Source organism: Corticium candelabrum, chromosome 22 (assembly GCF_963422355.1).
Source record: "Corticium candelabrum chromosome 22, ooCorCand1.1, whole genome shotgun sequence".
NCBI classification, from domain to species: domain Eukaryota; kingdom Metazoa; phylum Porifera; class Homoscleromorpha; order Homosclerophorida; family Plakinidae; genus Corticium; species Corticium candelabrum.
This window is the reverse complement of record NC_085106.1, coordinates 707,701-722,700: the sequence shown is the minus strand read 5'-3', so window position 1 is coordinate 722,700 and position 15,000 is coordinate 707,701. Positions and strand designations below refer to the sequence as shown.

Below are 15,000 nucleotides of genomic sequence, written 5' to 3'. Positions count from 1 at the left end.
GTACAGTCCCTACTCCACCAGTGTGTGGTGTATATATAAGCTGTAGCTTGACTCACAGCTCAGTCGGTAATTCCACTGTTTGTTCGGATGATGCAAGGCAGCTTGTCTCATATTTTGAGACACTTTGGCAAGACGTTTTCAATTGCCGAGTATTGCTCTGCCTGTTGGCTGACGAATTGACTAAACTGAAAGCAACGTTTGGCAATTTATTTTGATTTTGGGTGAGACAAGAAGAGAGATGTTCTCTGCAAATTGAATGAAAGCCTGAACACTAGACCAATAAAAAATCAAAAATGCACTGACTAGCTACGAGTTCACAGATCCTCAGCTTTGTTTCTACGTTCTAGCTGCAAGGCTTTGCTGTTAGTTAATGCTTCAACCAATTTGCAGAGAACATCTCCTCTACTTGTCTTGTTCATATCACAGTGAATTGCCCAAACGTTGCTTTCATGATCAGATTGTCAGACTGACATTTAAATGTTGACGGGTTTGGGTGGTAGATATCTAGTCGCTGATGATGCAATGGGGACTACTAGTAGTAATAAAGGTAGATTTCCCATTGTGTAAATTAATTAATCCTTTATTGAAGTGTGTGTGTGTGTGTGTGTGTGTGTGTGTGTGTGTGTGTGTGTGTGTGTGTGTGTGTGTGTGTGTGTGTGTGTGTGTGTCGTCTGTACAACTCAGTTGGTTAGAGAGTTGCATTTACAGAATAGAAACATCCGGGACGTTGAGATTCCGTGGGCAAGAAATTTACACACAATTGCCTCTCTTGACTCAGGAGTATAAATGAGTACCTGGTGTTTGACTGGGGGTGGACTAGACCGCTGGCTTGGCAGATTACGCAGCATACAGGTACGTGTGGACTTGAGGTCCAATCCCGCGGCTGCGCCAAAGTCTGCTCTATCAAGGGGTTCGTTAAAACTCCGAGTAACGCCGTGGTCCCTACCTAGAAATAGGCAGGGGTGCTATCTTCGGAATTTTCTGAAGGGCATACCCGTTTGTGCGTGCGTGCGTGCGTGCGTGCGTGCGTGTGTGTGTGTGTGTGTGTGTGTGTGTGTGTGTGTGTGTGTTTTGGTGTAGGTGTTGGTGTGTGTGTGTGTGTGTGTGTGTGTGTGTGTGTGTTTTGGTGTAGGTGTTGGTGTGTGTGTGTGTGTGTGTGTGTGTGTGTGTGTGTGTGTGTGTGTGTGTGTGTGGTGTGTGTGTGTGTGTGTGTGTGTGTGTGTGTGTGTGTGTGTGTGTGTGTGTGTGTGTGTGTGTGTTGGTGTGTGTGTGTGTGTGTGTGTGTGTGTGTTGGGGGTGTGTGTGTGTGTGTGTGTGTGTGTGTGTGTGTGTGTGTGTGTGTGTGTGTGTGTGTGTGTGAGTACGTGTGTACCTGTGTACTGTTCTGGAAACTTCCGGAACATTGACACGTAGTAGCTATAACCAGTTAGTTCCGGTACTGGGTAGTTACCTTAGCTCTCTAGATGTTTCTAGAACGTCTAACTAACAGGTATATAAACGGTGCTACATAGAGTAAGAGACAGAGTGCGAGTTGAGTTGATACGACGTTTGTAGTTCTTAGTGTGCTTTGTATTAGAGTATACATATTTCGAAATTCCTATTGTCTCAAGAACACAACATGTACATACATGTACACGCGCAACGAACCAGTAGAGTAGTAAGCAGACCTGCAACAGAGTCACAGACAAATTCACTTCCACAAACCGAAGCACGAAATCAGACAGACAGGAGGAAAGCAGACAGACAGCAGACACACACACACACCTAGACAGTCAGATTGACAGCTAAAGAGAGACAACAATTCTAGACAAAAGACAAACTCGAACGAGACATAAAACAGTCAAACAAATTCTACAAAACGACTAACTTGGCTTCTGTACACCAAGCATCCAGTTTCACTGTTCCATGCCAATCAATCAGCACATGGTACATACACATGGCTACTTGCATGTACGTGTGTAGCAACCTTTTAATAACGGAAATGCCAGTGTATGTTATGCGTTAATTAATTAGCACTCTGATAGTGGTCTGTGATTGTACTACTGTGTACCAGCCTCTAGTGAGAACACATGTTGCATGCAACTTGCAACATGACTTCCGTTCAATATAGTCTGCTACACAAGTGCCTGCTCATGTAACAGGAAATTAGAGGTATATTGCGGAGACAGCATCAGCACAATGAGACTGTCGGGAAACGTATTCTAGGCACAACAGGGCAAGAGACAAAGTGGCAATTTACACTAGCAGCTGAGCATGTCCAGGTCCAGGAAAGCTAATTAGAAGCGAGGAAGCAATTGAAAATAATCAGATTATTTCAGTTCTTTCCGACTACCTAGACACACTACGTGTATTCTAAACTTCATACTCCACTGATGCAATAAATTATTTAAATGCTGATAACACTTTTTAGTACACACAATAATTACATACATGGGCATAAGTATGGAGCTCTCCCCCTTATCAGCTGTGGCATGGTGTTGTGTCGCTACCGACTATATATTGGTTCTATTGCAGCTCGCTTACAGAGTCTACGCACTACTACACCAGACTACGCAAGACTGGCTAACCACATGCCACAGTACTATATAGTGTCATATTTTATTCGTATGCTAATGAGTACTAGGGGTAGTCCCAAGTCCCTTACTCTGCTACAGATGGAAATCAACAATTTCAAATTTATGAATATATCTGCTGACCCGCTGATTTTACATCAAATCACGCTATTTGAGTATTTATATTGTTCTGATTGGACGCTTTGACAACCCGCAGCAACAAAAGAGAATGACCAGACTAGCCACCGCCACCATACATTACCATGTATGTCCAATTAATTAAACCATCCACGTTGTGACGTCACAAGAGCAGACTCACAATATGCAGGTAAACTATAGTCTCTTCTGACATAACAAAGTCATTTTATTGTTTAGAAGCTTTTTGAAAACGATTTTCATTATTAACTTTCAAATTGATTGAACTGACAGCAAGAACAGTCATGTAGGTCACACGTGATCACCTCCAATCTCAGACATGTGGATGGCACAAGCCATTACCTCACCATTATGACTTGTTTTAATTTACTAAAAAGTGCACCTGTCACTGTAGATGCATGTACTTGCAGTGTCTGAGAAAGTCGTGGCTCCATATGTATGTCCATGTCTGTCTGTATTAGTATAAAATATTCGATTGTACTTTGCAACATCCGACCATTTCCGTGAAATGATATGTTGCAACCTAGTATCTGTAGTCCAACCAATCACATCAAATATTAGAACTGACTCTTTGGTTTAATTAATTAAATCTATTTTGAAACACATCCTGGTGATTGCCAGCCAGGACACTTACCTTCATGTTTATATATAATTTCATCACTTTCCCAAATATCCCACATAATCTGAATACAACAGGTTGTGACCATTGGCCTATTTAGGTCATCAGCACTAGAAACGTGCAGTAGAAAGGATTTACTTTGTGTCGACGTCCTCTATGAGGCAACAAGCAACCCAACTGCGTCGATCACGGTGGTTCTGTACCAAGAACCAAAACCTTAATTGACGCACTAGAAATCAGATCATCCACCACTATGGCTGTTTAGTGTAGCAACTGTGGTCACGTGCCGTACGTAAACGTACACACCAGTGCACATGTGGCACGACCTGACACCAAGTGGATCGGAAGTTCTCTAACCGACAACCGCAACACCCAAAATCGACGTCGCTAATTAGCACCATCTACGTGCGTTACAACCGCGCTAATTACGGAGGTCGCAAATGGGCGTGACCCACACAACCAATAGGTGGAACCGCAAGTCACGTGACCATCCGTGTTCTCCGTATTTACATTCAAAGGCTCGTCCGTGCACATCTAGAGTGAGTGTGCAGCTGTTGCTACAAGGAGTCGGTCACATTTTTGCTGCTCGTCTCGACAATCACACGTTGCAGTCTGCGACTTGAGGGTGACGGTGCAAAGTGCAACGGAAGTTCATCGGAATCCGGTTTATATAAAAACCCGCGTGTCGTCCACTCACTACATTTAGTCTGCTACTAAGCGTGTGCGATGACTCGTGCAAGGAGAGCGTCTTCAGTCCGTCTGGACGGCTTGAGAAAGTGAGCAGCAGCAGCAGCAGCGGGCGTGTTGTGGCATGTTGTGATGTTGCTACATTGTTGTCTAGAGTCAGTGTCGGATCGATGCTGTCCGACTGCGTTCGACACGTGCTCACGGCTGCGAGAGACGAAGCGAATCTCATCTGCGGTGTTGGTGCGGTCGCTGAAGCTCTGGAAAGGTCGGTCTTGCATGCGACTGTGTTGCAAACGGCCGGAAGTTAAGTAACAATGCTCGTATTGTGTAGTGACGTCGATGCTGCGTTGTGCGTGTTGGCGACCGGCGACAGCGAGTTGAGCGATCCTGCTGTTCAGATATATTTCAAGTTGATCGAGGCGTTTTGCATTGAGTACGGCGTGCATTTATTGAAGGTGAGCTGCAGTGCGCATGTCAAGTCTGTTCTATTGCTTATGGTGGCGTCACATGCTGCAGGTCGACAGCAGTTTGCTGCTTGCAAAATGGACGAGGCAGTCGAGCGTGAAAAGTCGAGCACGACGCGGTTGTGTTTTGATCACGGTACGTGTGCGGGCGCTGCCCCCTTGTGTACACATATATGCTTATGCTTATGCCCATATATGGTCATCTTGCAGGGAGACAAATATTCTAAGGCTCTTGCTATATTGCGGAGCTACTGTATGCAGGAGGGAGGTTTCGTGTCCAAGTCGAGTCTCAGATTGCGTGAAAGGGTGGAGGCTGAGTCGGAGATTGGTGTTGGCAACTCGTGTGTGGAGTGATGTTGGTCACGTGATTGAATATGTATGGACATTTAGCAATAGAACTAAAGGAAGTACGTCACTGTGTGACATATTGTTGCAAGCTGCAATACTGCAGCTAGTTGAGTATGCATTTGCAATATTGCCTTTTATGCATTATGATCTGCTGTGTACGTCCCGTACATTGTGTGGTGATATTTGTATTGGTAACGTTGTAGCAATTTGTTTGTATAGAAGTATAGTATGGTAGCAACAGTAACAATAGATGTACAAAGTGTGCTACGATTGGATTGGGTGGCGGAGTGTACTGAATTTGAAGAAACTCCATTGTCAATTAATTAATTAAATTAAATTATTGTTTTCTTGTTTCTAACTTCCAATCAACTGATACACCATGCAAATAATCAAGAGTCAACCATATACACATACCCAATCAACAAGAATATTAATTAACTTAACTTAATTAAGCAACAACGTCAGTTGGTTGATGACGTAATTGTTACGTCAAGGTTTAGGTTATTATACTAACGCGCGCGCGTAGGTATCACAACAAAAGCGTAGACTAACGCGCGCATGCATGTAACACCCCGTATAACCTTGAAACCAAAACACGCACGCATGTATTGTACGCGCGTGCGCGCGTGTGTAAGTGAAATTGCCGCTTCGTTACGTCATCTTCAAAATGCCAGATCTGCCCACGCGTGCGTGCTTTGGTCACATGCGTTACCGAGTCACGAGTTGAGCGCTTGATCGTCTGTATGGTGAAGTTTCGTCAATATTTTCTTCTTTTGTGGAAGAACTACGTTTTACAGAAACGCAGACCGATTTCTACGGCATTTGAGATCATTCTGCCAACATTTTTCATCCTAATTCTCGCCGTTATCAAAACAAATCCGAACTTGAAAGAGGAAACGAGATGTGCGAACATTAGTGATGCAGGCTGCTCGTGGTCGAGGTTTAGACCAACAGACGGAGTGAGGATATTATATCAAAAACTAAAAAAATAGTTAATATTAATAATAACAATAATAATATAATAATAATAATAATATACGTGAAATAATGACGATCATGTGCTGGTTGTGGGCGTGGGCAATTGGGCAATTTGCGTGTTCGGGAAGAGACAGTGACAATAGCTACTTGAGGATATTTGGTATGGATACAGACTTAGCTACTTTGTTAACAGACAGACAGACACACAAACAGACAGATAAACAGACGGTTGGACAGAAAGACAGACAGACGGTCAGACACACAGACAGATAGACAGACAGATGGACAGAAAGACAGACAGACAGACAGACACACAGACAGATGGAGGACAGACACACAGACAGATGGAGGACAGACAGAGATACAGACAGACAGACAGACACACAGACAGATGGAGGACAGACACGCAGACAGATGGACAGAAAGACAGACAGTCAGACACATAAACAGACAGACAGACAGTTGGACAGAAAGACAGACAGACAGACAGACAGACAGACAGACAGACAGACACACACACACACACACACACACACACACACACACAGTTGGACAGAAAGACAGACAGACAGATAAACGGACAGTTGGACAGAAAGACAGACACACAGACAAGCAGCAGACAGATGGATGGACAGACACACAGACAGACACAATATAAAAACAAGGCATACCATCAGCTAGCTATTCAGTCAGACAATTACATTTTGCATCTAAAAAATCATTTCTACATCATATTTCTATTCATTTCTACATCATATTTCTATTTCTTACAGCTTAGTGAAAACGAGGCAAAAGAATGGCTGGACTTTGGGGTCGACCTCCCAATCTTGCTGGAGACACCGCCGTTTAACAAAACAAAAAAGCTTGCATTTACTCCAAACACGACACTCACTCAACGAATCATGACAAGAGCTATGGACATCATTATCAATGCCACACAAGTTCCCTCCATCATTGAAGCTCAGCCGTTCAAAAATGAAACCGAAATGGTCAACTACCTTGTCGAGCTGAACAACAATGCGTCGTTTCATAGAATCAACAAATTGGATATTTTTAATTACTCGGATTATCTCGGAGCCGTTGTCTTCAAGTTTTCTGACAATGCAGAGACTCTCCCTGTAAATATTGACTACCAAATACGTCTTAATTCTCGGCCGCGTTTGTGTGCTCTTGATCCTACGCAGGACAGTGGGATTAACACGGATCCGTCTTTGGAATGCACGTGGCTCACACAGCTTGCGTATCCTCTTTATCCACTGCAGGTGCTACGAGATGAAAAATATAGACAGACAGACAGACAAATAGAAAATATACGTATAGACAGACAGACAGATGAGCAGGAGACAGATGGATGGACAGACACACAGACAGACAGACAGAAAATATACGTATTGACAGACAGATAGACAGACAGACAGACAGACAGACAGACAGACAAGCAGCAGACAGATGGATGGACAGACACACTGACAGACAGACAGACAGAAATATACATATAGACAGACAAACAGACGAGCAGCAGACAAATGGATGGACACAGCGTTCTAGCCAGGATATTTAGCCAACCGTCGATATGACGTCATTAAATATAATAACGTCAATTAATGATGTCATCAAATGTTTGATGTTGACATATTTTTAGTAATGACATCATAAAATTACTTTATCTGTTCTCTACTTGTATTAGAGTCAGATGCATGTATATTAGTAGTTAGAGATATCCTATGTTCCATAGGTGAGACCAAATGGGATAGATACAGACATGGGCATAATTATGGAGCCACCCTGAGCATGTGACTTAGATTAAAAAGTTATTGGACTTTCTCAGACACTGCAAGTACATGCATCTACAGTGACAGCTGCAATTTTTAGTAAATTCAAAACAAGTTATAATGGTAAGGTAATGGCTCTGATTATGCCATCCTCATATCTGAGATTGGAGGTGATGTTTGACCTGTTGAGATACATGACTGCTTCTTGCATGATGTCAGTTCAACCAGTAAATTTGAAAGTTAATAATCAAAATCATTTTCAAAAAGCTTCTAAAAATAAAATGACTTTGTTTATGTCAGAAGAAATACTCGAAGATTAAATAGAGACTATACGTTTCAGTTTACTTGAATATTGTGAGTCTGCTCTTGTGACATCACAACATGGATGCGGGTTGGACATGGTAATGCATGGCGGCGGTGGTTAGTCTGGTCATTCTCTTGATATTTTTGTTGCTACGGGTTGTCAAAATGTCCAATCAGAACAATATAAATACCCAAATAGCATGATTTGATGTAGAATCAGCGGGTCAGCAGGTGTATTCACAGATCTTCAGTGTTCTTTTGATTTCCATGCATCAGCTGATATGGGGGTGGCTCCATAATTGTGCCCATGTCTGTATAAACTACAATTTTAAAATGAAGTGCAGTTAGCTATCTGTAACTGTAACGAAATGTCAGACTCTATGTAAAGTCTTGAAGTTATTGCGTAATTGGTAGACTATTGTCACTCAGATCTTGTTGGAAAGCTCATTACATAACCTTGTTAAACATAACACAGACAGACAAACAGACAGACAGATGTACAGCATATTATTACAATGACAAGTTGACTTAATAAAACTGGAATATTATGAGCTGATCTAAAAGACTAAGGGTGTACAAAACATGAGATTGAAGGTAAACAGCAATTAGTAGAACACACGTGCTGCAACCACAGTCTCATTAGCACTTCTGTGTGTGAAAGGTCAACAGGAATTCACCTCAACTAAACACCAACAAAGAGACCATGCACTTTCTAAGATTACTGGATGACATGAGAATATGTATTGTTCTGTAGCAACTTTGTGACCATCAAGACCACTAACGTCTTTAGCTAGATTCGTGATCTCACACTATAAGCATGCTAAGGCTTTCCGATTTGGTTCCCAACCGTCAAAATGACGGTACTGACGGTACTGGCGAGAACACTGGCCGACATACACACAGACAGACAGACAGACAGACAGAAAATATACGTATTGACAGACATACGGACAGACAGACAGACAGACAGACGAGCAGCAGACAGATGGATGGGCAGACACATAGACAGACAGAAACATACGTTTTGACAGGCAGACAGACAGACAAACAAACAAACAAGCAGCAGACAGATGGATGGATGGACAGACACATAGACAGATGCACAGACACACAGACAGAAAAATATACGTATTGACAGACAGACAGACAGACAGCCAGACAGACAAGCAGCAGACAGATGGATGGACAGACACATAGACAAACAGAGAGAAAATATACTTATTGACAGACAGACAGACGGACAGTAGTATTTAGTTGCTTTGCTTAGATGGTATATAATAGTTCAATGTTTGAAAATATATGACAGATGGACAGATGGACAGACAGACAGACAGACAGATGGATGGACAGACACATAGGCAGACACACACACACAGACAAGCAGCAGACAGATGAATGAACAGATACACAGACAGACAAACAGACAAGCAGCAGATGGATGGATGGACAGACACACAGACAGACAGACAGACAAGCAGCAGACAGATGGATGGACAGACAGACACACAGACAGACACACAGACAAGCAGCAGACAGATGAATGGACAGACAAACAGACAAGCAGCAGACAGATGGATGGACAGACACACAGACAGACAGAAAATATACGTATTGACAGAAAGACAGACAGACAGACAGACAAGCAGCAGACAGATGGATAGACAGACACACACACAGACAGACAGACACAGACAATATTCGTATTGACAGACACACAGACAGACAGACAGACAGACAAGCAGCAGACAGATGGGTGGATAGACAGAGACAGACACAAAATATAAATATATTCTTTGGAATACACGTGGCTCACACAGCTTGCATATCCTCTTCATCCACTGCAGGTGCCACGAGATGAAAAATGGAGTGGCGGCGGTCAACCGGGTTACTATCGTGAGAGCTTCTCGGCTATCCAATGGGCGATTGATAAATCACTAGTCATTGAAGCGAGTGATTTCGAGGTGTCCGATTACCCGGCCATCTACATTCAACGGTTTCCATATTTTCAGTATATTTACGATCGATTTGTCAACGCAATTCAGAACGGACTGCCGTTGTTGCTCGTGCTGGCGTACGTCTTCACGGCTCTGTCTATCGTGAGGGAACTCGTGCACGAGAAGGAGAGACGGTTGAAGGAATCAATGAAGATGATGGGATTGGCAAATTGGGTTCATTGGTCCGCCTGGTTCACACGCTGTTTCCTCTTCCTCCTCATCTCCGTTATCATCATCACTCTCATTTTCAAATTTGGAAATGTTCTGACTCATAGCGATATGTCATTGATATTTGTGTATCTCCTCCTGTATGTCATCTGCATTATCTCGTTCTGTTTCTGCGTTAGCGTCTTCTTCAGACGCGCCGTGTGGGGTGCTGCTGCTGGTGGACTAGCATGGCTGTTGACGTACGTCCCGTATCAATTCCTCTTTCAAAACTACAGCACGTTGTCTCTATCAGAGAAGCTTGGACCGTCACTACTGATCAACACAAACATGGCGTTCGGTGCTCAGTTGTTAGGATCGTTTGAAGGGAGTGGCGTCGGCCTCCGTTGGGATAACATCTACGATCCGGCTACTGTTGATGACGACCTCACGTTTTCAATGGTCCTCGCTATGTTTATTGTCGACACGATTTTTTATTGGTTGGTGATGTGGTACGTTGAGGCAGTCTTTCCAGGAGAATATGGCATCCCTCAGAAATTCTATTTCCCTTTCCAGCCATCGTATTGGTTTGGTAATCGACGGTCATCTGGCAAACGTTTTGAGGAAACGTTTCCGTTACTTCAGGGTACGCATAGTGGGCTTTTCGAACGGGAACCCGAGGGTTTACCAGCAGGCATTCAGGTGAGGCAGATACGCAAGGTGTTCAATAGAGGAGCAACAAGCGAGAAGGTGGCCGTAGACGGCGTGTCTGTCAACATGTTTGATGGACAGATATTGGCTTTGTTGGGACATAACGGAGCTGGGAAGACGACGCTAATGTCGATACTAACAGGTGCTGGTGCTGTTTGGGGTGTTGAGTGACAGGATAGTCTACAGTAGTGTAGCAGGTTGTGTTGGTTTATCATATTAGTAATTTTTGTGTTTGTGTTTGTGTGTTTGTCTACTTGTATCGTTTATTCAGTGTGTGTGTGTGTGTGTGTGTGTGTGTGTGTGTGTGTGTGCGCACGCGTACGTGTGTGTGTGTGTGTGTGTGCGCACGCTTACGTGTGTGTGTGTGTGTGTGTTTGTGTGTGTGCGCACGCGTACGTGTGTGTGTGTGTTTGTGTGTACATGCTTGTGCACGTGTACATGCCATGCTTGTGTGTGTGTGTGTGTGTGTGTGTGTGTGTGTGTGTGTGTGTGTGTGTGTGTGTTGTGTGTGTGCGTGCGCATGTGTGGGCATGCACATAAACATGCGTGTGTATGTACATGCATATTGTTTGTCTTCTATCATTTTGTTTTTACCTTTTCTTTTTTCTATCTGTCTCGTTCATTGATTGATTTCTTGTTACTATCATTTACTCTTAACTCGTATTTCTATCAATCTATTAGGTCTCTTTCCACCCACATCTGGCACTGCAACTGTAAACGGTTGCAACATTTCTACAAACATTGCTGGAGTACGCGAGAGTCTCGGTCTCTGCCCACAGCATAACGTTCTCTTCGACGCTCTGACTGTGTCCGAACATCTTTGGTTCTTTGCACGACTGAAGGGATGCAGCGGCAGTGACGTTAACAGAGAAGTAGATCACATGCTACAAGCACTGCAGATTGAAGACAAAAAGGACTACAAGACTAAGACACTTTCAGGTGGCATGAAACGTAAACTATCAGTTGGAATCGCTTTGGTTGCAGGATCGAAGGTAGAATGAGTTGTGTAGTCTATTGTCTGTGAGTGATAGGTAACTTTATGCAACATTTTTGTGTCTGCAGGTTGTGATGTTGGATGAGCCGACGTCTGGAATGGATCCGTCAGCGAGGAGAGCCACGTGGGATCTGCTGTTTCAGCACAAACAGGGAAGGACGATTTTGCTTACAACACATCACATGGATGAGGCCGACCTTCTCGGTGATCGAATTGCCATAATGGCTCAAGGACAGATTAGGTGAAGACAGCTTGTCTGTTTAACTGTTTCTTCGATTGTCTGTTTGTTTGTTTGTCTGTCTGTCTGTCTGTTTGTTTGTTTGTCTGTCTGTCTGTTTGTTTGTCTGTCTGTCTGTTTGTCTGTCTGTCTGTTTGTCTGTCTGTTTGTTTGTCTCTCTGTCTGTTTGTTTGTCTGTCTGTCTGTCTGTTTGTTTGTCTCTCTGTCTGTCTGTCTATCTGTCTGTTTATCTGTCTGTCTGTTTGTTGTCTCTCTGTCTCTCTGTCTGTTTGTTTGTCTCTCTGTCTGTCTGTCTGTTTGTTTGTCTTTCTGTCTGTCTGTCTGTCTGTCTGTCTGTCTGTTTGTCTGTCTGTCTGTTTGTTTGTCTGTTTGTTTGCTGCTTGTTTGTCTGCTTGTTTGTCTGCTTGTTTATTTGTCTGTCTGTGTATCTGTCTGTTTGTCTGTCTGTTTGTCTGTCTGTTTATTTGTCTGCTTGTTTGTCTGTTTGTTTGTTTGTTTGTCTGCCTGTTTGTCTGTTTGTTTGTTTGTCTGCTTGTTTGTCTGCCGGTTTGTTTGTTTGTCTGCCTGTTGTTTGCCTGTCTATTTGTCTGCTTGTTTGTCTGTTTATCAATTTGCCATCATTAGTGTATCTGTTGTTGTAGATGCTGTGGGTCGTCATTGTTTTTGAAGTCAAATTACGGTGTGGGTTATCACATGGTTGTAGTAAGGGAACCTCATTGTGACATAAAAGCTCTAAACAAGGTCGTCTCATCTCACATTCCTACAGCAGAAATAGAGTCTCAACATGCCAGCGAACTCTCTTTCATCTTACCTCGCAATATGGTCTCACATTTCGAGGAACTCTTCACCGAACTGGAAACCAAACAGAAAGAGCTCGGAGTTGGAAGCTTCGGTGTTTCAGTGACAACCATGGAAGAAGTATTCCTCAAGGTGGGAGAGCAGTATGACATCACAGATAGCAGCGAACATACATACGGCAGTGAGAGCACAAACAACACTCACAATACCGAGTCTCACATAACATCGAAGGATCCACCTCTAATGAACGGGCAAATGTCTGGAAGTTTGGTCGACAATTTCACGACCAAGAAATCTCATTTGAACTCCGGATTTCGTTTGATGCTCCAGCAGTTTCATGCAATGTTTGTCAAACGTTTTTGTTACAGCAAACGCTACAAGGCGGCAATCCTCACTCAACTGCTTCTTCCAATAACTTGGACTCTCTTTGGTTTGATTCTCGCCAAGACAGTTCCAGGTCCAGTGGACTCTCCACCTCGTCTTCTCTCTACCGAACAATTCAAGAACACGTATGCTCTCATGCATGTCAACACATCGAGTGGGTCTGATGCATCTCTAGCCGCTCGTTTGTCGGACACTTATTTTGACCAATTTTCTGGGACTCAAACACAACCTGTGAATGTGAGTGACAGCAAGGACATTTCAGAATACGCGCGGCAAACAGGAAATAGACTCGGATTTAGCTTCAATAATAAGTATCTGATTGCCGGCTCATTTGAATCGGATGAGTTTGGGAACACGTCTACGACCGCTTGGTTTAATAATCAAGCATTTCATGCCGTTGAAGTTGCTCTCACATTGATTGACAATGCAATTATGGGCGTTTACAGCAACGGTCAACATACAATTAACGTAACGAATTATCCATTGCCAAGGACAGTACAGGAAATAGCTGATGATCTCAGCACGTGAGTATGACACAATGATAGCATTATTGATATATTTTTCTATAAAAATTAATTTAATATAATTAATATAATATAATATATATTAATTAACATTGAATTATTAATTATTATATATGATTAGAAATACATTAATTACCGACGTGTGAGGCACTAGGTACATAGTGTGTGCTGGTCACGTGACATACAACCTGCTAGGCAACCACGTAACACGTGACCAAATAAAATGTCCCCTATGTTTAATATGGTGGATGTGAATCAAGCTGCATAGGTATGACACAGAGATTAGCTTTATTGATATTTTTAAATTTAATTTAATGTCGTGCTCAACCAGATTAGTCTGGTTTGTAAAGTCTATTACAAGTACCAGAAGCAAACCCTGCTTCAGAAGTACTTAGACCATCACGGCTGTCTAGAAAGAAGACATGACTTTACGAAGGATCCGAGTAGATCCCAGAAGCACTGTTTTCTGTAAGTGCTGCAGGTTGTGATGACCTGGAATAATGTCCAGCCACCGTGCAATACCTGCGTGCACTGTGCCCAAAGCTTCCAAGACCACCGGAACCACCAGTGTTTGACAATGCCACATGCGGCTTATCTCCACCCTCAAGTCGCTGTACTTCGCCAACTTCTCAGCATGTTTCTTGCCAATGTTGCCATCAGCAGGACAGCTGATATCAATAAGAAGACAAGTGTTTGTCTTCCTATTTCTGAGACAGATGTCTGGACAATTGGCTTTGATCTTTCTGGCAGTGGGGATGGTGGTATTCCACATCATAGTCATGTCATTCGTCTCCACAAGCCTATCAGGATGATGCCGGTACCATCTGCTCTCCACTGGAACCCCAAAATGGCGACAAACATCCCAGTGAATGATGGAGGCCACCTGATTGTGTCGATCAGTGTAGTCCATCGGTGCCAAAGCACTACAGCCTGCCACAATGTGGTCAACTGTTTCCAGGCCTACACTGCACATGCAGCAAGTAGGACTGACATCATGATGTAAACTCTTGCGCTTATAGTACCGAGTCCGAAGAGCTTGGTCTTGAGCAGCAACAACCAGTCCCTGAGTTGCAGCAGAAAGATTTGCTGCCTTTAGCCATCCGCAGGTCTCTTTCATGTCCACAGGTGGTTGCTCAGTGAGACGGCAATACTGCCCGTGCATAGGGTTCCTGCTCCAGGACTGCACACGAAGAGAACTGCAACACGTACGGTAATGTCTCGCATCTGTTTCAGGTGCTTGCTCGAAGCCACCTTCAATTGAGATGGATGCATTCCTGTGTAAGCTCTGCGACTTGTTGTCCGAAGCAAGACTCCTCCGCAGCTGTGCAGTAAAG

The 15,000-nt window shown here is 43.4% G+C and overlaps 3 protein-coding genes across 3 annotated transcripts in view; all 3 read left to right on the top strand.

Annotated features, from left to right (window-relative positions):
* Nucleotides 1-3,865: 3,865 nt before the first annotated feature.
* Nucleotides 3,866-5,096, top strand: LOC134197175 (growth arrest and DNA damage-inducible protein GADD45 alpha-like). Its single transcript, XM_062666450.1, has 5 exons — nucleotides 3,866-4,103; nucleotides 4,169-4,279; nucleotides 4,346-4,469; nucleotides 4,531-4,614; nucleotides 4,689-5,096. The coding sequence occupies exons 1-5, from the start codon at nucleotides 4,054-4,056 to the stop codon at nucleotides 4,830-4,832; spliced, it is 513 nt and encodes a 170-aa protein (XP_062522434.1). The 5' UTR covers nucleotides 3,866-4,053; the 3' UTR covers nucleotides 4,833-5,096.
* A 174-nt stretch (nucleotides 5,097-5,270) lies between these two features.
* On the top strand, nucleotides 5,271-7,769 carry LOC134197172 (phospholipid-transporting ATPase ABCA3-like). The gene is made up of 2 exons (XM_062666447.1): nucleotides 5,271-5,785; nucleotides 6,578-7,769. The coding sequence occupies exons 1-2, from the start codon at nucleotides 5,570-5,572 to the stop codon at nucleotides 7,208-7,210; spliced, it is 849 nt and encodes a 282-aa protein (XP_062522431.1). The 5' UTR covers nucleotides 5,271-5,569; the 3' UTR covers nucleotides 7,211-7,769.
* A 2,172-nt stretch (nucleotides 7,770-9,941) lies between these two features.
* The window catches only part of LOC134197641 (phospholipid-transporting ATPase ABCA3-like), a 19,422-nt gene continuing 14,363 nt past the window's right edge, over nucleotides 9,942-15,000 (top strand). The window contains exons 1-4 of the mRNA XM_062666987.1: nucleotides 9,942-10,870; nucleotides 11,410-11,720; nucleotides 11,791-11,963; nucleotides 12,602-13,666. Of these exons, the coding sequence (XP_062522971.1) occupies nucleotides 10,021-10,870; nucleotides 11,410-11,720; nucleotides 11,791-11,963; nucleotides 12,602-13,666 (2,399 nt within the window). The 5' untranslated portion in view covers nucleotides 9,942-10,020. The remainder of the gene's footprint in view (nucleotides 10,871-11,409; nucleotides 11,721-11,790; nucleotides 11,964-12,601; nucleotides 13,667-15,000) is intronic.

Excerpts from the sequence above, each read along its gene's own strand:
- LOC134197175 (XM_062666450.1), top strand. The coding sequence starts at position 4,054 with ATGACTCGTGCAAGGAGAGCGTCTTCAGTCCGTCTGGACGGCTTGAGA. Across the intron at positions 4,280-4,345 it reads GTCGCTGAAGCTCTGGAAAG|TGACGTCGATGCTGCGTTGT; the intron begins GTCGGTCTTGCA and ends CGTATTGTGTAG. Across the intron at positions 4,615-4,688 it reads GCGGTTGTGTTTTGATCACG|GGAGACAAATATTCTAAGGC; the intron begins GTACGTGTGCGG and ends GTCATCTTGCAG.
- LOC134197172 (XM_062666447.1), top strand. The coding sequence starts at position 5,570 with ATGGTGAAGTTTCGTCAATATTTTCTTCTTTTGTGGAAGAACTACGTT. Across the intron at positions 5,786-6,577 it reads GGTTTAGACCAACAGACGGA|CTTAGTGAAAACGAGGCAAA; the intron begins GTGAGGATATTA and ends TATTTCTTACAG.